This window comes from Simochromis diagramma, unplaced genomic scaffold (assembly GCF_900408965.1).
Source record: "Simochromis diagramma unplaced genomic scaffold, fSimDia1.1 OVJJ01000361.1, whole genome shotgun sequence".
Classification (NCBI taxonomy): Eukaryota; Metazoa; Chordata; class Actinopteri; order Cichliformes; family Cichlidae; genus Simochromis; species Simochromis diagramma.
In genome coordinates, this window is record NW_024386860.1 from 5,177,818 (window position 1) to 5,197,478 (window position 19,661).

The window sequence follows — 19,661 nt, forward strand, 5'->3', positions numbered from 1 at the left end:
ATTAATTCTCTGCCAGTGTCCTCATCAGGAGACTAATAACCTACATTTCCATTAATTAGACCTTCAACCCTTCGCTCCCTCTCTCAGTCTCTCTGTCCCACTCCAATCCACCCCTCCATCCTCTGCCTCTGATCCTGCCTGCTGCTCTCTTCTCCCAGGATCATCCGTGGACCACACATGGCCTGCACACATACATGCACACATAGACTGTGATTAATTGTGTCTGTGTGCGCTTGCATTAGTAGCATTGTGATGACAAACGTTTGTTCTTGCTGTCGCTTCATGAGCTTTCAACCTGTGACTGAGGGTGAAAAGGGGATTGTGATTTTAAAGTTAAACTAATGAATTATGAAAATGTGTTTATTTACTTCTGAGTGACAGTAAGGTGTAAAGATCATTGCAATCTCTCATGAATGACTTCTAAATATAGCCTGGCTCTTGCTGACATCTCAGCACATCCAAAGATCATAATGAGCATTGCACTGCTAACCATGGCACGTAGTCTCCAAAAACAGCGGCATCATTCTTACACTATGATTGCTGCATGAATGCTATTTACAAAGACTTGCTGAGAGCTCAGTAGTGCAGATTGGTAGCTTTTGTTACTGTCTAAGCCACAGGTGTCGAACTCCAGGCCTCAAGGGCCGGTGTCCTGGAGGTTTTAGATGTGTCCTTGATCCAACACAACTGATTTAAATGGCTAAATTACCTCTTCAACATGTCTTGATGTTCTCCAGAGGCCTGGTAATGAACTAATCATGTGATTCAGGTGTGTTAACCCAGGGTGAGATCTGAAACCTGCAGGACCTCGAGCCCTCGAGGCCTGGAGTTCGACACCCCTGGTTTAAGCACAGTAAGAAGGTCCTGGGTTTAAATCCAGTCTGGGTCTTAGTCTGGGTCTTAGTCTTGGTCCCTGACTTTGTGTGGGTTCTCCCTGGTTACTCTGCCCTTCTCCCACTGTCTGAGCGTGGCTGGTGGTTACCCACTGTTTTGTCTTTTTGGAAAGCTAACCAGCTGTGGGTTCCAGCTCCATATTTACTAAACGGACATGAGATGTCATTGTTCTCATCTGGCAAGAAAGTGAAAAGGCACATTTGCAAATATCTTATATTCTAGTCTTACTTTTATAAGTAGAGGCCATTTATCTGAATTTGACGTGCTGGAGCACACCCTGGCCCTTCTGGGCTGTGGTATAGACAAATCATCCCTTCTGGTCATTTGTCTATAAATTTGTTCCCCTTCTTTTTGAGGTTATAAAGCTCTCTCAAAGGTATCAGGGGATCTACCAGGCCCATAGCAGCCACCGCCAATCCATAATGATCTCTGGCCTAGGTTGTTTATTCATTATCAAGAAACATTTTTCATTTGTATATGAAGCTCTTGGAGGGGCAGGAGCGTGTGTGGTGCAGTGATCAGCCTAGCAAGAAGGTCCTGTGTTCAAATCTTGATTGAATGTGAGTGTGAATGGTTGTCTGTCTCTATGTGTTAGTGCATCTACCGTTTGGCACAGGGCAAACACTCCTTTTTCCTTATGACATCTGGGATAGGTTCCAGCCCAACTGCAACCCTAAATTGGATAAGCGGAAGAAAATGGATGGATGCTTCTACTACAAATCTGGAAGCGTTTAGTTCTTTGGACTCTTACCGGGTCTCAATAAATATGTGTCCCTATAGAAAAGGTAAGAAGCTACTGCTCGGCTGTGTATGCAGCAATAGGTTGCATCTGCTGTTGTAGTTTGGACTGTAAGGCTTCGTGTTTTTATGGGCCATGTGTGTCTCACTATCTGCCTGTCCTTTGAATGCCCACAAACTGTAGAGGCGGTAGACAAAAAGTCCCACTCTCATGGAGACTACTCTTCCCATCAGGCTTAGCTGACCTGGTTTCAGTGCAGAGCGGAGCAGTGTTACTATATCACCACTCTACTCCTGATCTCAGAACGCTGATGTGAAAAGCCCGAAACTGAGCCGTAGCAGCATGGACTAACAGGGTTGTTTGTTTTGCAGGCCTGTTGATCCTTCAGTCAGCTGGATCGGCAGCAAACTTGAGTTTGTTTCCACTTTTAGCTACGCTCAGCCATTTCTCAGAAGCTCTGCGTTTTTCTTTCAGACTGAATCCTCTCTCTCCATCTGGCACAAGAGAAAGTGAGAGACAGTTGGCACTTGCTTGTCCATACTGTATTTGTGGTGCTAAAATGGCATGTTCTATCTCATCCGTCCTCCTTCCTCTACCTCCCTCACCCTCTCCTGAGAGAAGTAACCCAGATTTCAAAATGAATCGCCGCCTATTCCCCTCAATCTTTCTCCTCTCTCTCTCTCTCTCTCTCTTTCTCTCTCTCTCTCTCTCTCTCTCTCTCTCTCTCTCTCTCTCTTTCTCTCTCTCCATATTTCTGTTTTTACTTCCTCTCTCTCGCTCTTTCTCTCTCCTTTTCTCTTTCTCTCGTCCTCCTCCTAGTAAAAACCGAATCAATCTTGGAAAGAGAATACCACCTCTCTATCTCGTCCTCCTCCTCACCCTGCCTCTGGGTTAACGGATATATATCACTTCACTTCTCTATATTTGGTTCCTAGAAAGCTTGAGTCTCTCAAAACGCTTGTTGCTTACCCATTTTTCATTTTTACATTTTTCTTTTCATTTTTTTCTTTTTTTGGGGCTGTTTTTCCCCTGCTAGCCACTGCTTTTTCTTCCCCCTGTTCTCTTTTTCCTGAGGTGACCAGCTACAGGTGTGACACCTTAGCCTTTCATTTGAAGTGAGCCAGACAGAGAGGAGGAGGAGAACACGAGGAGAAAGACATCTTCAGCTCAAAACTTTCCTCCAAAATTGTCCCAAATTCAGGTATTAAGTCTTTATTATCTTTTCCGTGTGAGTCTGTACAACATTTATTTCTTCTTGTCATTATTCTACTCATTACTGAGCCCTGTGCCATTTTTCTTACCGTCCACTTTCACGCCTTTGATTGATTTGCTCCTGCTTCTTTGCTGAGACACAAACATTTCATCACATTTCTTTTATGGTATGGGTTTTCGCTGTGGGCTTATTTATTTATTCATTAAATCTCTGTTGGTGTTTCATTTATCATTTAGTAGCGTGCAACTCTTGCACCACAATCTCTCCAGCTAATATTGCCGTTTTGCACTTTTTCCAGCGCATCTCATTCCCTATAGACATGTACATATTATTCTGGTCCAAACTTTTCTTCAGAAATGGGACTAATTGCTAAAAAAGGCAGGCAGGAAGATGAGGAGAAACCAGGCTCTAATATTGGAGCAGCTGGTGGGGGTGTTGTTGACATGGCAACAGAAGTACAGTTGACATAACGACCAGGGGGTAGGAAGGGAAGGGGGGTAGTCATAGCTGCGAGGGACATGGATATGTATGGGTAGCATGGGCAGGCAGTATGTGGGACACAGCGAGTTGCACTAATCGTTTAGCGTCTCTGAAGAGACTCCTGTCTCAGTATGTGAATTAACCTCCCTGTCTCCTTCATTATATCTCTTCTTTCTCTTTCAATCTCTACCTGCCACTTTCCCTGTGCTCCCTCTTTCGCGCTGCACTTCCGGCCCATTCATCCCTTCTCGATCTTTCTCCTCATCACGTCACTCTTTCACCGCTCCCTACCCTACATCCCATATGCCATTAATACAACTTCTGACCCATTACACTTTTCATCCATCGTCCTCCTCCCGCTCCTCCTCCTTGTCCTTGCTTCCTCCTCTCCGCCCTCTCCTCTGTTCTATTCAAGGTCTTCTGCTCAAAGCAAAGCCTTCGTTACTAACACTCATCATCCAATCCCCCTTACCTTTTCATCTTTTTACCGCATCCTCCAGGCATCATGTCTACCCCAGTCTCCCCGTCCCCCTCGCTCTCCCCACTGACACTGGCCTCCCCTACATCTGCAACCTCCCCCGGTGCCTCCCCTCTGCCCTCGCCTCTCTCCCCTCCGCCCAGGGTGCCCGTGTTTCAGAGGAAGGGAGCGCTCAAACACAAAAGGATTGTCGAAGTGAAAGACCACCAGTTTACAGCACGCTTCTTCAAACAGCCCACCTTCTGCAGTCATTGCACCGACTTCATATGGTAACACACGTACACACAGACTCACACACAGCTACACAGAAACCACCCCAACTGTTCAAACACCACCTCCTCAGGCATCCCACCACTCCACGTAGTGCTGACTTTCACTGCTTTTTTTTCTTTTCTCTTTCTTTCACCCTTTCCAGCTGCCTGCTGGAGAGACTGCCCACACTGACCTGCTCTGATCACATAACCTCACCTCCACACTGCCGCCCACATAATTCAGGCGTTACTTTAGGAACTCACACACGCCGATGCATTGATATATATATACTGAAAAAACACACACAAACAAGAACTTAATTAGAATATGAACTTTAGCCTGACTGCATTAAAACAGACAGGCACCAACCGTGAAGTAATTTAATTTTTTAGTAATAATTAACTTTCTTTTTTTAAAGGGGTACTCTTTAGTTTCATAAATCTGAAGGACTCATAAGGGATGGACTGAAGAATCTAAGATATCCACAATAATAATGCACGAGTAGAAAGCATTCAGTCTGAAATTCAGACTGAGACTTCAAAAGGGTTAATGTTTCAGTCTTCTGCAGTCTCCTCCTGAGAGTCAAAACACATCATAGGATTGTTTTCACAGACTTAGTAGTATGTTTTTTAATGAGTAAACTAAACCAAGCAGTAAAATACAGTAAAAAGCAGTAAAATACAGTAAAAAGCAGTAAAAATTCTAAAATGCAGTCGGTTTGGCACTGATAGAGTTTTACCATGTTTACTATCTGCTGTAATTGCTCCAGATGGTGCTGGACTGCATTTGGAGATTTGAGATTAATGTTACAGAAACTCTGACATTAATCTCAGAAACACCTAAATCCCAAACTGGGATTTGGTGTAAGTATTTAAGGTTTTAAGTATCTAGAAGTATAGAAGTACATATAAGTATTTACAGGTGACTTTAATAACTTAAAATATTAGATTACCTTTAAAAAAAACACCTAAGAGTAAAATAACATACCAGTGCTTATCATCATTTATAATATTTATGCGCGTATACATGAATTTAGAATCAGATTTGACTTCTTTATGATCAGACGACACCCTGTGAGCGCGACCACTGAAGGCGCAGTAGTCTGTGTTTATCGTTGTGAGTGTAAGGGGCTGTGTGTTTGAACATATGGTGGGAGTGTATGTTGGATGCAGGGCGCTGTACGTGCCAGCAGCCTCTGGGTATCTTTCAGGACATTTCTCCAACTGGCTGCTGTCTTGGCAGTGGTAGCAGCTCTTAGATGAGGTTGAAAACTCTCTTATTTTGCACAAGATGTCAGAGCAGACGCTTTCAATCACGGTGTTAGAGGCCCCGGGGAGATTGTTAGATTAATTAAAGACTAAGGCAAGATTGTTCTAATTTGTAAATGTAAATATCTTGTTTATTAAGTTAAGGTCTTAAAGAGGAGAGGGTTGTACCTGTTTTGGCTCCTTTGGGTAATAACTAAGCTAAACTGTCTGAAAACATTAAAAAAGTGAAATTGCTTCGTGTCACAGTCCAGTCTTAGCATACTAACAAGGATCATAGTTTTTAAAATATTTGTTATGATACTTAAACCTTTTAACATCTACCAAGCTGCTGGTCACCTGCTTACTGTTAGGGTCGGATGGTATTATCCATATACTAAACAAGTGGATTATTTAAAGAAACATTGCATATATAGTGTCATTTTGGTCCTGTGTTTATTTTTTGTTTTTTTTTTATTCTTTTACAAGCTTTTCCACTTGTGTGTGCCAAATGGGACAAAAAAACCCTATCTATAAATAGACTGGATCCTAACCTAATCCTTATCCTAACCAGAACACCTGGTGGATGTTAGGAGGCTGAAGAAGGCTGAATTGTGATTTGGCATAGATGGAGATCAGATTTGCTGGTCATAACGTCACCATCAAGTGTCTCAATAAGCCATAATAGTGAGCCAAATCAGAATGGTCTGAAATTAAAGCATCCATATTGTCAAGGTAGAGACAAGTCTCCAGTGTGTCACAGAGCTAACAACAGGACACACAATTTCATGCTCACATTAGCATCTGGAGCCAAATTAGAATCACCGGTTAACCTAACATGCATGTCTTTGGGCTGTGGGAGGAAGCCAGCAAACCTGGAAAGAATCCACACAGGCACATGCATCCTCACAGAAAGGCCCCAGCCAGTCATCGGGTTCAATCTCGGGCACTTCTTGCTGTGAGATAACAGTGCTAACCACTGCACCGCTGTGCCACCAACTGCAGCATCCATCCATCTAGTTATCCAATAAGGGATTGCAGTTGGGCTGGAGCCTATCCAAGCTGTCATAGGGCGGGAGTTGGGGGGTACACCCTGGACAGCTCGCCAATCTATTGCCGGGCTCACACAGAGAGGCAGACAACCATTCACGCTCACAGTCACACCTATGGCCAATTTAGAATTACCAGTTAACACCTAACAAGCATGTCTTTGGACTGTGCCAGAGTACCCGAAGGGAACCCATGCGAGCACGGGGAGAACATGCAAACTCCACCCATAAAGGCCCCAGCCGGCTGATGGATTCAAATCCAGGACCTGCTCGCTGTGAGGGGACGGTGCTAATTACCGTCAGAGAGAGTGTCATAGATTCTCTATCTGCAGCAACAAAATGGAATTTAGCCATAATTCATTTGTTTATGTGTTTGTTCTATTGTCACATGTCAAAGTGTGTTTTTGATAAAGAGCTTTCTCAACAAAAAGCTACAAGAGGGGTTAGTCTGATGTTTTTATGGAAGCATTTTATTCAATTGCATGTGTTTGGTAGATTTTTTTCACATCATTAATTCAAAATGCAGTTATCCCCTACATTAAATTCTCTGTGATATCTGGCCAGAAAGCAGCTCTGTGAATCCTCACCATATCTGGTTCTCTAATGCTCTCTGCTGGTCAAAAAGCAGAACTGGTCGGATGCATTTGGTGCTGCAGACACGGACGTCTGTTGAGTGCCGATCAAGGATCAGATTACCCTCAGCAACCCTTTCTTTAATTATTACTCAGCCAGATGGTGAACTGATTGTAGATCAGTGATTATGGTCAGTTTCCTATGAACCCCTGAGCCTCTCCGGTATGACTGTAGAAGAGCTGTCGAGGTCTCTCGTTTGCCTGCCTTTCTAAGCCTTCTAATCAAAACTCGATCCACAACAGGCAAGCTGCTGAGTGGACTGTTTAGTCAATCAATGACTTAATTATTCAATTAAAGCTTTAAGGAGACCATGGAAGCTAGCCAACATTGCAGAAGCATTGTATTGGTGCGTGTGCGTGTAAGTGTTTGACCTGGTCAGCGGTGAGGCTTTGAAAGGAAAAGCACTCAAACTTCACACATAATGACTTAGTGTATCAAGTTGTTGGTGTTTTTTGTCTTTTTATGAGACAATTTGTTCTCCACTAGAGTCTGCATTCCTGTCTTTATACAGTGCAGAGTAACGCAACAGCAATATCTCATTCTCCAAAGCTAAATATTTCACCTTAAGGAGGACTGCAGAAAATTGTTTTTGTATCTTAATCCATGTGTCTTTTTCACACAGGGGCATTGGGAAACAGGGATTCCAATGTCAAGGTAGAGATAAACCTAGCATTATTGCCTTTCCTTGCAGCGTTAATCTTCTCTGATGTATTTTTTGTCCTGCGAAGCAGATTCATTCTGAGATGTTTGCTTTCTCTAGTTTGCAGTTTTGTGGTCCACAAAAGATGTCACGAGTTTGTGACCTTCACGTGCCCCGGCTCTGTGACCGCCCCCAGACCAGATGTGAGCAGACATATCTTTTCCCTTCTTATTTTCGGTTTTTGTGAAGATTTGCATCGTCATCATCATTTTTCAACATCCTTTGATGACAGTAGCATGTGTGCGTGAGTCAGCCATCAGTCCATGCATCTTTCTCATCACGCAGCCTGTTTCCATCCATGACGTCTGCACTCATGTCGTGCAGTCCTACAAGGCATCTGAAATGCTGGGAGTGGGAGATAGGGTGTGGGGGAGACACAGGTGGAGGGCAGGATGGACTGATAAGAGTGAGAATTAGAGGGGGGAGAAAGAGAGCGAGAGCCACAGACTGCTCAGTCTTCTTCTGTGTGGCATTTTGAGGATTTCAGGGAGATTTGTCTTTCACTCACATTTTTTTTCTACCAGCTAAATAAACTGCCTGAGAATTGAGGTCAATGAGAAAATGTGTGTGTGCATGTGTGAGAGATCGAAAATGGATGAGACAGTGAAAGAACACACAGAGGGAAAGAGAAGAAACAGGGTGACAGTTTTTAAATAGCGACTCAGTGCGACAAGGGAGGGAAAACAGTTTGGGAGAAGGTGGTGTATGAAGCGTGGCGGTGGGGTGGTCTGATGAGCTGAAGAGAGATAAAAATGATTCATCCCTCTGTGCACAGTATATACACGCTCACACACACGCAGACATTGTGTGTCCTCTCCGAGTGGAGAGATCTAATTGGCTTGTCCACGAATGCCCCACTCATCTTCTCTCCGCTAATCACGCTCTGCACGTGTGTGTGTGTCTGTGTGTGTGTTTCACAATCATCGTATGTATGTGTGTGTGAGAGAGAACGAGTTCTCAGCGCAGATTGTTTTTCTGTTTTATTTCAGGACCTGAAGAGTCGACACACATTTAAGATCCACACGTACTCCAGCCCTACATTTTGTGACCACTGTGGCTCGTTGCTGTATGGCCTCATACACCAGGGCATGAAATGTACCAGTGAGTTTCACTCCACTCTATGAGATACATAAATCTACGTGCTTCGAGCCTTTATTAGCTATTATGCTCAGATGAATATCACTCCACATATGCACATTGCTGAAACTCACATCTGGAGAAGACTTCCAGCTATTATTATCATTAATCTTTTTTTCTTTTCTTTTTTTTTTGGCTAAGATAAAGGAATAGTTAGTCACTAAAAAAAGAAAGAAAAAGTGCTTGTTCACTTTCTTGCTGAGAATTAGATGAAGAGTTTGGAAACTAGTGGAGAGTCCAGGAGGCTTCTATACCCCGTGAAGAAAGTCTGGCACATACCAACCAATAATTTCAGAACTTGCTCACATAAATGTTCTTGTTTTTTGAAAGCTAGTGAAGCCCACAACCACTATTCCTCATCTCATCTTTTTAATTATTATGCTTAATAAAGCTAGTGGATTTAGACTGATTACAGCTAATTACTCCACACGTATCCAGCGCATGTCTGTGTTCACACTTTGTCTTTTGTGCGTCTTTGTGTGGTGAGGCTGTGACATGAACGTCCATCGGCGATGCGAGACCAGCGTCCCCAGTCTGTGTGGCCAGGATCACACAGAGAAGAGAGGGAGAATCCATCTGACCATCAGAGGAGAAAAGGAGGACGTCTTTGTCACAGGTGGGAGGACCCGCTGGATTCAACCAATTTAAACAAAAAGCAGGCTTCTGCAGGAAATGTAAGGTTTCTCTTCTTTCCTTTTATTGTTTCACTGCTGTTTCAGTGCGGGAGGCTCGTAACTTGATGCCCATGGACCCAAATGGCTTGTCAGACCCGTATGTTAAACTGAAATTGATTCCAGACCCAAAGAGCCACAGCAAACAAAAGACTAAGACCATCCGCTCAACACTCAATCCCGTCTGGAATGAGAGCTTCACCTTGTGAGTCCTTGCAAACTTTAGGGTGGAAAATTTACAGGGTTCTGCCACAAACGTTGCTATAAGTAAAATCGGATTACTCAGCGGCGTTAACCTTTACTTTCTTATAGGTGCATCTTTGATATCCAGGGGAAATAAGACATTTCAGCAAAGGTCACACTGAAAAGGGATGATTTCGTTCTATGCTTTGTGTTTCATCATGTATCAAATTGTCACAAGTGTGTGTTTGACTCCTCAGCTCCGTGCGTGGTCACCAGTGGGACAGGCGTCTGTCTGTGGAGATATGGGACTGGGACCGGACGTCTAGGAACGATTTCATGGGAGCGCTGTCGTTTGGCGTGAGTGAGATCTTCAGGCGTCCAATCAGTGGTTGGTTCAAACTGCTGGCCCAAGATGAGGGAGAGTACTACAACATTCCTGTGCCAGACCCGGACCTGCAGGTAGGCAGCAGGCTGCTTTATATGGACATAAAGCCATCAGATGGGCTCAAGGTGAACAAAAAGCAAGTGACGGGATATTTATACCTGTATTCACCAGGAAGTGGAGCAACCCTTTATTTTGTGCCATGCCTTTGACCATTCATCCTTAGACCTTGGCATAGCTTTTATCAGCTTATAATTACCTACATCTAACAAACAGCAGCTGCCACAGCTCATACTGGGTCAGCGTCTGTCCTGCTGAACTATCCCGTTTCCTACAGTTCTATCTAAGGAAGAAAAAAAAAACTTGGAAGATTAATGCCGGTGTTATTGCTAAATAATTAGATAATAAATTATACTGAGTGCCCTTTCTTCTCTGTTGCACTCTGCATCCACCAGGGTGCAGAATTGTGCTGCCTGACTGCAGTCCAAAACTGGGGGGTAGGAGGGAGTTTGAGGTTTGTCTTGGGTTCCTGTTTTATGGATCTGTGTGGGTGTGTGTCGTTTATCTCTCGAACATCCCATTTTATTTCTCCAGGAGCCTCAGCCAGATGCTACTACACCTTCTTTGCCTCAAGTGATGCCTTCCCCGCTGTCTGAACCATTTCCCGTGGCCCTGTCCCCGACCCTCATTCCCTCCTGTCCCCCTGTCCACACTCCGGGCCCTGGCAAAGTTAAAATGGGCATCCACGATTTCAACTTCCTCATGGTTCTTGGAAAAGGCAGCTTTGGCAAGGTAAACGAAATGCCATCTTTTCTTTTGTACACACAATCATCACCTCTTATCCAGCAACTGTGAATGATATCAAAGAGACCATTCATGCTGGAAACAACAAAGATTATTCCTGGATTTAAATCCTTTCTTCTATCGATGGACTTGACCTTCAAGTGGCATTTCATGCAGCAGCTCCCAGGCACAGGAAACCAGAATTTCTTTGAAAAAAATAATAAATTACCCTTTCTTACGAACATACTCACTGTCTTTACTTCTGCTGCCAAATGATTCATTTAACCCTTTGCTGCTTTTGTGTTGTCAGCAGTCGTGAGCTTCCCACATGCTACACAGGCAGTCATCCTGGAGGTGTTCATTTCAAGGGAGCCTTTGCTCTCCATTTTCTCTTTAATTCCCCAGTAGATGAGACATAATGAAGAGAGAGGAGTTTTGAGTCCTTCTTCCTCTTCTGAAATCCCCCTGTGCTGTTTCATAACTGTCAGAGGAGAGTCTACAGAGGACAGGAGAAATAGACTCGACTTACGTAAGATGTGAGGAGAGAGGAAAAAAAAAAAACGACCCAAGAAAGGAGAGACAGACCCCGGGGCTGCTGAGTGAGGGAAAGTGAGAAGGAGACAGACAGAGATAGAGGGAAGAGAGAAGGATTACTGTGCTGCAGAAAGTGACAAAATGACCAAAAAGGAAATGGGATAACAAGAGCGGCAAATAGAAAAAGTACATGCTACTAAGATTTGTAATATTCTGCAGGGTGATGAGTCCTATTTTTATGTGAGTTGGTTTAAAACCACGACGCAGAGCAGGAGACACGATCACAGATGGTAGGATTTCTCCTGCTGACTGGCAGTTCATCAATAGCCCTGCACACACACACACACAGGGAGTCATCTTAGCGTAGTCGCACTGTTTTATATATACATTTTTAAAAACGGTGTAATTTTCAGTGCTATTCACCTCCATTTGAAAGTAAAATGAGATCCTTAATTTCCACTCGCCTCTATTACAGCTCAGCACTGAGGGCTGATCATTTCTAACAGTGTTGTTGTCAGTATTTTCCATATTTATTGACCATATTTATCTCAGTGAAACCTGGATCACGTGGCACTCATTGTGGAAAATTATAGCTTCATTAGCACTCAGAGCTACCCACGAGCAGCCAGTTTAATAGGAGTGAGAAAATGTGTTTTTAATGTCTGATTAAAACACGAGAGCAAGCTTTTAGGGCTTTCCCTGTCCACTCGAGACATTAATGTCTTGAAACCCTCAGGCCTGTTTCAACTTTAATTAAACTTTACATTGAGTTATTTCATCATACATGTACATTACCAAACTTGCTGTTATCCATTCTGAAGTTATAACTTTTTCTTTTCCTCTTGCACTATATATGGCTTTTATTCATTTTACACGGGCGCTGGTTTATTTAAACAGTGGAGCTAGTTTTCTCCTGCGACCAGTGCACCTCATCACTGCTAACACAATAACCTAAAAAACACTCAGACCTGACTGCAGTACAGCACGTCACATGCATGGCTGTCTTTGGAGCGAGAAGAGTTGCATTGGGGATTATTTTAAGTCTGAGAGGACTTTATGTCAAAGCTATAGTCATTTTTTTTAAAGCTGCTCCTGGTTTGCTGCTGTTGTGTTATCCATTCAGAAATGTTCAAAGGGGACTTTGGAATTTTGGGGAAATTGTGTTTTCTCGACTCTCTAACATTTCAACCCGAAAGCCAGTCCTGTGTTTTCTGTAAACATTTTGTTTATTTATGGATTTTGAAGACATACGGTAGCTGCTTTGCAGACTTTTGGGATTTACGCTTGTCTCCTTGTTTCTTCAGAAACTTTCTCTTCTCTTCCCGCTCCTGCACAGGTGCTGCTGGCAGAGGAGCGAGGCAGCGAGCGTCTGTTTGCCATAAAAGTGCTGAAGAAAGACGTTCTCTTCCAGGACGAGGACACGGAGAGCGCTCTAGTAGAGAGGAGGGTTCTGGCGCTCCATTCTCGTCCTCACTTCCTCACGTCCCTCTACTGCGCCTTCCAGACTGAGGTGTGTGGGTATCTGGGTTCCCAAATGATCTGTCTAAATTTCATTAAATTGGCCATAAAGCTGCCTGACACTTTGGCTGCATCGTCCTCCCAGGAGTTGTTTCGGTCCAGGTTGGGCGAATTCCGATTAATAAATGAAATAATTAGCTTGCTTTCTTTAACAAGGTCCTTGGTCCTGAAGGAGGTATTTTAACAGATTGCTTTTTAATTTGGACAAGAGGTGCTTATGCATGAGGAGCTTGCGCATGTGTGTGTGTGTTTTTGCTTCTGCAGGACCGACTGTATTACGTGATGGAATATGTCAACGGAGGAGACCTGATGTTTCACATTCAGATAGTTGGGAAGTTCAAAGAGCCTCACGCAGCGTATGTAGTCAAAAAGCTCCTTTAATCACCGTCCTTATCTACACAAAGTCTCATTTCCTGCCTTTTTGTTCTGTGCTCTCTTACATACACACTCGTCTCTTAGCTTTGTTCATTATACCTGGTGACTCATAAAAAGTCATCAACTCAAGTGCCAGCCCTTTTCTCTTCCCCGACTTTCTCCTCCCACTAATCTTATCGTATCATCTACATTCTCCCTCCCCCTGGCTGTTCTTCTAATCAATAATCTTTGATCAATCATCTAAAACTAATTTTTGCCCTGTTGCTCATTTCCATCTCTCTTTCTTCATTTTCCTGCCTTTCATCTCTTTGGTTGCTTCTCCCTTTCATCACCCTCTCCAGCGCCATTCCCTTTCTCCTAACCTCTTGTCATCATCCTCTTTTGAATTAGCTGATTCTCTGTCCCTCCTTCTCCTCCTCCTCTCTCCCTCCAGGTTTTATGCGGCAGAGATAGCGGTCGGCCTCTTCTTCCTCCACAGCAAAGGCATCATCTACAGGTAAAGAAGTGGGCTGCTTCATAACGTGGCCTGGTTTGCCCGTGTTCACTTCAGTCTGCGTTCGGCACAGGCACGACACAGATTTATCATGTCTCTTGTAGCTAATGACTGTTATAAAGATGGTATCTATCAAAGGGATTCATACCTGTGTGGCGTTTCTCCCCTCTCAGGGATCTAAAGCTGGATAATGTGCTGCTCGACAGCGAGGGCCACATAAAGATAGCAGACTTTGGGATGTGCAGGGAGGGCATGTTCGAGGGCGACACCACACGTACCTTCTGCGGCACTCCTGACTACATCGCCCCTGAGGTACTGTGACCGCTGCCCTCACGCTATTGTCCACAGTCACTCCTGATATTTCCCTCATTTGTTCCTTATTTTCCCTCATTTTCCCTCATTTCACCCCTCTTAGTTTGCTTGACCTGTTCTGCATTGCCGCGAGACGCCGAGTTGCTTCGCTGCAGCTCCCCCTCGTCTCTTCTGTCCTCTCTGACCTTGTCAGCAGTTTGTGAATAATTAACTTCACATGATTCAGTAAGCAGTGGTGTGTGATTGTACTATGAGAGTGTTGCATAGAAGTCACTACTGTCCTTCAGAGACATTGTTTACGAGCATAGCGCCACTTTCTCACAGCCGCTGACAGGTTTAACTTGCATGTAAAGTCTTTATTTAAAAATAGTTAAACAAACCACTACAATGGATAGCTTGCCCTCGCTCATACCCGGCAGTTATAAATTTTGCCAACTTTACTTTTTAGTACATTTCCAGAAAATGTAGTGAGTTTTATTTCATGTTATTATGGGATTTCAGCAGTCTGTAAAATTAAGTAGGTTTTTATTTAAAGTTATGGTTAATGAGTTGAAGGAAGCAAACAAAGAAGTGTTTGTGTTGAGCTGCAGTGGAGCACTTAAAAAAGGATTCTTTGCCCTCATAAACATGAAACATGAAAGGTTGTTAAGTAATGAATAATTAAGGAAAATATCCTTGGTATAAAATGAGCGTATACCAATAAAATACATTTCTTTTGACCAGATTCCATTGAAGTTAATGTTCCACATTGTACCAATGCAATAGTATTACATTGAGAATTTACATGTAATCACATTACTTCAAGTCAGCAGTTTATTTTTCTGAATGATAGGAAAAGGGTGGCAAAAAGCTCGGCTATTATCTGTACTTTTTTTTTTAAAGTAGAAAGATCGGTTTCATCGGTCAGTATAAATTTGTAACAAAGAAATCCTGTTTCAGTTTTCATGTGCGCCACTGTCTGTGGTTGAAGACGGAGCTGAAACTGTGTGAACATAATGAGATGAAGCACCAAAAGACTAAAAGGGATGTCACTAATGTCAGTGCAAATATCAGCCGCAGTGAAATAATGAAAAAGTGAAGGTGGTTTTGCTTGACGTTCTTTTGATATGCAAACCATAACTGTCTGCCTGTATAATGTTTACCTTACAAATTGTTGGAAATGCGTATGTGCGCCTTACCGTGTGAAGTGATCTTAAACAATTTACTTCAGAGAAGGCGTGAAGGCGCATCTCGGTCGGTGGACTCGTAGCTGAGTGATACGGGGGGGAGAGAAAGTGGGGAAGCGACTGTTGTGTGCGTCTTTGATATTGTAAACCTTGCTGTGGAACCCCTGGGTATTGACTCTCTTATGTAAACACCCATTGATTCTCCTGTGTCTGCCATTTTGGAAGAGTTGCAATATATTTCCCCAGAGGCTGGGGATTGTTCCCTCGTGCCCCTCTGCACAGCACACCACCACCTCCCCCTCCTGGCATCCACACACACGCGCGCACGTATCGGGGAAACAAACAAACAAACAAACACACAAGCTTGTGAACACAAGTGCAAATCCAAATCCGTGTGTTGATTATTTCTGAGCTCATTCACACATGAACCCTCCCTTACGCCGCACTTTATCCTTTCGCTTCTCTCTGTTTTTCACCCCTGCTGTTTCTTGTAGCTGCATATCATCCAAGCAGCCAGCTGCCTCTCTCTTCCTATCGCTGCACTGCCATTCTTCCCCATTTATATCTTCTCATACATTCTCCATCCTTTTTCCCTCCCCCAGATTGTGGCCTATCAGCCCTATAATAAAGCAGTGGACTGGTGGTCTTATGGAGTGCTGCTGTATGAAATGCTGGCAGGACAGGTAACACTCAGCTTAATCCTAACAATAGCGTGCACAGACACTTTAAGCCCCCAGTACTCGTCCTTTGTAATCACTTCAAAAGACTTTCAAAGAACTTTAATTTCATTATATTCGTTATCAATTTGCCCACAGGTCTGTGCTTAAACTCTTCCGCTCTCTCCCTCACTCTCTTTTCCTTTAAGCCGCCATTTGATGGCATTGACGAGGAGGAGCTGTTTCAGTCCATCATGGAGCAGAGTGTCTCATACCCAAAAAGTCTCTCTCGGGAGGCTGTAGCTATCTGCAAGGGAGTGAGTTCAATCCTCGTTTCTCATATTAACTTTTAACACACGGGCAATTAAGATAAAAGTTCATGTACTGTAAATCAGGAAATGAAATAACTCTTTACTCGTGCAAGATTGTATTCGGTCGCCTAAAGGAATAGTTTTTGGAACTATGTTAATTTCCTTTTTTACAAAGAGCTGGACCGACACCACTTTTACAGCTGCCTGTTAGATATCAGGCTGGAGGCAACCAACTTTACTCTTCAGCGCAAAACTTTTTATTTTTACACTACAGTGTTTTTATCCATGTTTTGGACAGTTGAGTTTTATTACTCACAAATAGTGAGTAATAACTGTTTTGTTTTTTTTTCTGGTTGTTTATGCATAGCTAAGTGGCTGCTGGCTGTAGCTTCATAATTGGTGTACAGATAGCAGAATCTTAATGATCTTCATCTCTCTGCAAGAAGCAAACAAGCATAATTCCCAAAAAATGTCAAGGTTTTTCAAAGTGATAGCGCAATAAAAATCCATTCGTTGGCAAGACAACAAAGGAATTGGATTACAGTACATGATTCCAAAATAAAGCAAAGCTTATCATGCACACCGACTGCTCTAACCGAGGCAGATCATAAACAGAAGTCATTTATCGTATCACATTATTATCCCAGCCTAGTCGCTTTTTCTCACATTTCTCCCCTCATTTCCTCCTCTCTTGACTCAGCTCCTGACAAAGCACCCGGCCAAGCGCCTGGGTGAAGGAGAAGATGCAGAGAGGGAGATCAGAGAGCATCCGTTCTTCCGCTGGATTGACTGGGACCGTCTGGAGAGACTGGAAATCCCGCCACCTTTCAAACCCAGAACTGTCAGTTCAGTTAAACAGATGAACCACATGTTCCTTCTTTCTTCCTCCTCCTCCTCTCTTTCTTCTCTTCTCTGCCTCTCTGAGGACACTTATAGGGAATTGGAGCTGTCACTTTCTTCCATCTGTCTCCTTTTTCTCTGACTCCCACATTGTCCCTCGTTTCCCTGCATGTTTCCTCCACATTTGCCTTGGCCTTTTCATTCCCTCTTCCTCTCTCTGTCTCTCCCTCTCTCCCCTTCGCATCCCCTCTATTTCCTCATTTATCACCTCTTTGGGTTCTTAGATAGGCTTTAAGAGCTCAGGAACAGACAGTTCAGTCATAACAGACAAGACCTTCTGACCTTGGGGTCTTGCCTACTCCTCCCATATGCAAATGTATGTCATCATTAGCTTGCCACTTGCCAAAGTGCCGGCGCACTGGCCGTTTGTGAGGTGTGCCTTGAGTGAGCCGAGTATGCTCAGGGGTTAGAGGCCAGGCCCATTAGCCAAATGAGATTCATATCATTCGGCAGAATGGCTGTCATATGCTGTTAGGCAGCTGGGGAGGATATGTGATCAGCTTTCTTCCTGTGTGCTTCTGTAGTGAGATAAAAGGAGGTCTCAGTGAGGAAAAAACATGGGGGTGGATTCTTTTTATAGTTTAACATTTTTAATAAACTAATTTTGTTCTGGGGGGAGGGATTTTGTAAAGTTTATTGTGGATGCAATATCATGCATGCATGAAGATGTGCCCTAATCTCAGTCTTGTGTGTACATGCCTTCTCTTCTTCTTCATCGCCAGGGTGGGAAAAAAGGTGAGAACTTTGACAAGTTCTTCACAGCTGCTCAAACGGCGCTCACCCCCTCGGACCCGGATATACTCGCAGCCATGAACCAGGAAGACTTCGAAGGCTTCTCCTTCATCAACCCAGACTTTGCTCCGTCACCGCTCACCGCTGTTTGAAAACGGCTCCCAAATCTGCTCCAGCCGCCGTTCCAAGTCTAGCCAGATGATCCTGTTATCCTGCCGATTGTAGTTTTATAGCAGAGAATTTGAACGTGAGAGCTAGCAGCGAGTATTACACCTCTCATAACCAAATTCAGACGTTTACATGAAAATGCCAAGACACCTCGATTTTCGGGCACTCTCTTTGATGCATGTCTATTAACTCACTCATCACGGAATGTGTATCAACACTGCAAACAAAGTCAGTACTATGGACTGCCATCTTAGACTTTTTTTTATAAGACTTAACTTGATCTAAAGGTACTGTAGTATGAACGTGAGAAAAATAATCTCTATGCATGCAGATAGTTTTTATAGCACTAGACTATCCAAGGCAGATACTTTACTTTCCTTTCCTTTAAGTAAAGTAGTCATATGTTGTGCACACGTGTAATTTACCAGTTATATTTCACCAGTCAGGGTTTCATTCATGCAGCTACAATGACCACACAGTATGTAAAAGCAGGACATCTCACCATTTTGATGCCAATTCCACCTTAGCATTGTGTATTGTCCATTGCAAGTACTCAGCATCAACAGCACTTAAATGTTTCTTTCTGACTACCTACAGTATCTCACTCTGGGGTTTTTTTTTTTTTGTGCTCTCTATTTCGGATAAATGACATGTTGACTATGAAGCAAATTGAGTGGGGAGCCATTTTTAGGTATTTATTTATTTTATAAGAGAGGCGTCCTGTGGAAGCGCTTAGTCAGACTCCTCTGACCTGGCTCGACCTCAAGGTTTAACGACTTCAGATGACCCACTGAGATGTTTAAACAATGCAGTTATCACAATGTGACAGTTAGGGTGGACCACAGCTCTGCTCCACCCACCCAGGCTCACACTGTGTGGTGTGTAATGTCACTGGAAGGGAGTCCTCATTTGACATTCACAGTTTATCTGCATTATTATTATTTTTTTATTCTTGAGCACGCTATGGAATATGGCCTATCTGCATTGCAACTACAAATATCCTATTACTCCAAGTAAACATTACAGTTTTATCAATAAAAGCCTCTTTTTAATGTCTTTCCCAGACAAGAGGCTTGTTAGCTTGCACAGGTACATATACTTATGATTTTAATGGTGTATGCCGTAAAGCTTTTTGCTGTGTAATGACGTGCTCACAGTATTGATTAGGAGTAATTAAAAGTGAGGCTCACTGGGACTGTTCAATACATGGAAAAATAACAGCAGTGCTGTCATTAAGCCCTATCTGAGCAGAGCAGGTGGCTGCAAACTTGCTGTGCAAAAATCTCATCCCCGTGCTCTTATCTAATGAACCAGCTGGTCATTTTACACAGAAATATGGTTTATTTCTTTGATTCTTTTTTTCATGTACAGTTTTGCTTTACATCTGTTTGCCTGTTATTTTAGATCCGATTGAGCCGAAGTCAGATGTCAGTGCACACAATCCCTCAGTACGATAATTACAATAGATGATGATCAATAGTGCAATAGATCATTGATAGATCATGTATCTGATAGGTTTTGTTTTTATGTGCTGGAAAAAGAAAATAAAGTTGATGGGAAAAAATGATGAAACAGCACCAGTGAAGTGTCTCTTTCTGTGATGGCGTGCGAAGCTGCTGACAAACAAACACGCACGGCCTCTCGCTTTGTCTTCACCA

The 19,661-nt window shown here is 43.3% G+C and overlaps 1 protein-coding gene across 2 annotated transcripts; it reads left to right on the forward strand.

The window, feature by feature from the left end:
- The first annotated feature begins 775 nt into the window (after nucleotides 1-775).
- Nucleotides 776-19,580, forward strand: prkcg (protein kinase C, gamma). Of its 2 annotated transcripts, none has more exons than XM_040029952.1 (17): nucleotides 776-2,834; nucleotides 3,742-4,073; nucleotides 7,605-7,636; nucleotides 7,743-7,825; nucleotides 8,672-8,783; nucleotides 9,307-9,435; nucleotides 9,539-9,695; nucleotides 9,931-10,132; nucleotides 10,650-10,847; nucleotides 12,709-12,882; nucleotides 13,155-13,246; nucleotides 13,699-13,761; nucleotides 13,932-14,070; nucleotides 15,839-15,919; nucleotides 16,102-16,209; nucleotides 16,904-17,044; nucleotides 17,826-19,580. In XM_040029952.1, exons 2-17 carry the CDS (start codon nucleotides 3,832-3,834, stop codon nucleotides 17,985-17,987), a joined length of 2,115 nt encoding a protein of 704 aa, XP_039885886.1. In that variant the 5' UTR covers nucleotides 776-2,834; nucleotides 3,742-3,831; the 3' UTR covers nucleotides 17,988-19,580. The 2 variants fall into 2 exon arrangements, with proteins under 2 accessions (XP_039885886.1, XP_039885888.1); XM_040029954.1 differs by having other exon boundaries at nucleotides 3,827-4,073.
- Nucleotides 19,581-19,661: the final 81 nt, after the last annotated feature.

Coding starts and splice junctions, on each gene's coding strand:
- prkcg (XM_040029952.1), top strand. CDS start 3,832: ATGTCTACCCCAGTCTCCCCGTCCCCCTCGCTCTCCCCACTGACACTG. Junction 7,637..7,742: donor ACAGGGATTCCAATGTCAAG/GTAGAGATAAAC, acceptor TGCTTTCTCTAG/TTTGCAGTTTTGTGGTCCAC. Junction 9,696..9,930: donor TGGAATGAGAGCTTCACCTT/GTGAGTCCTTGC, acceptor TTGACTCCTCAG/CTCCGTGCGTGGTCACCAGT.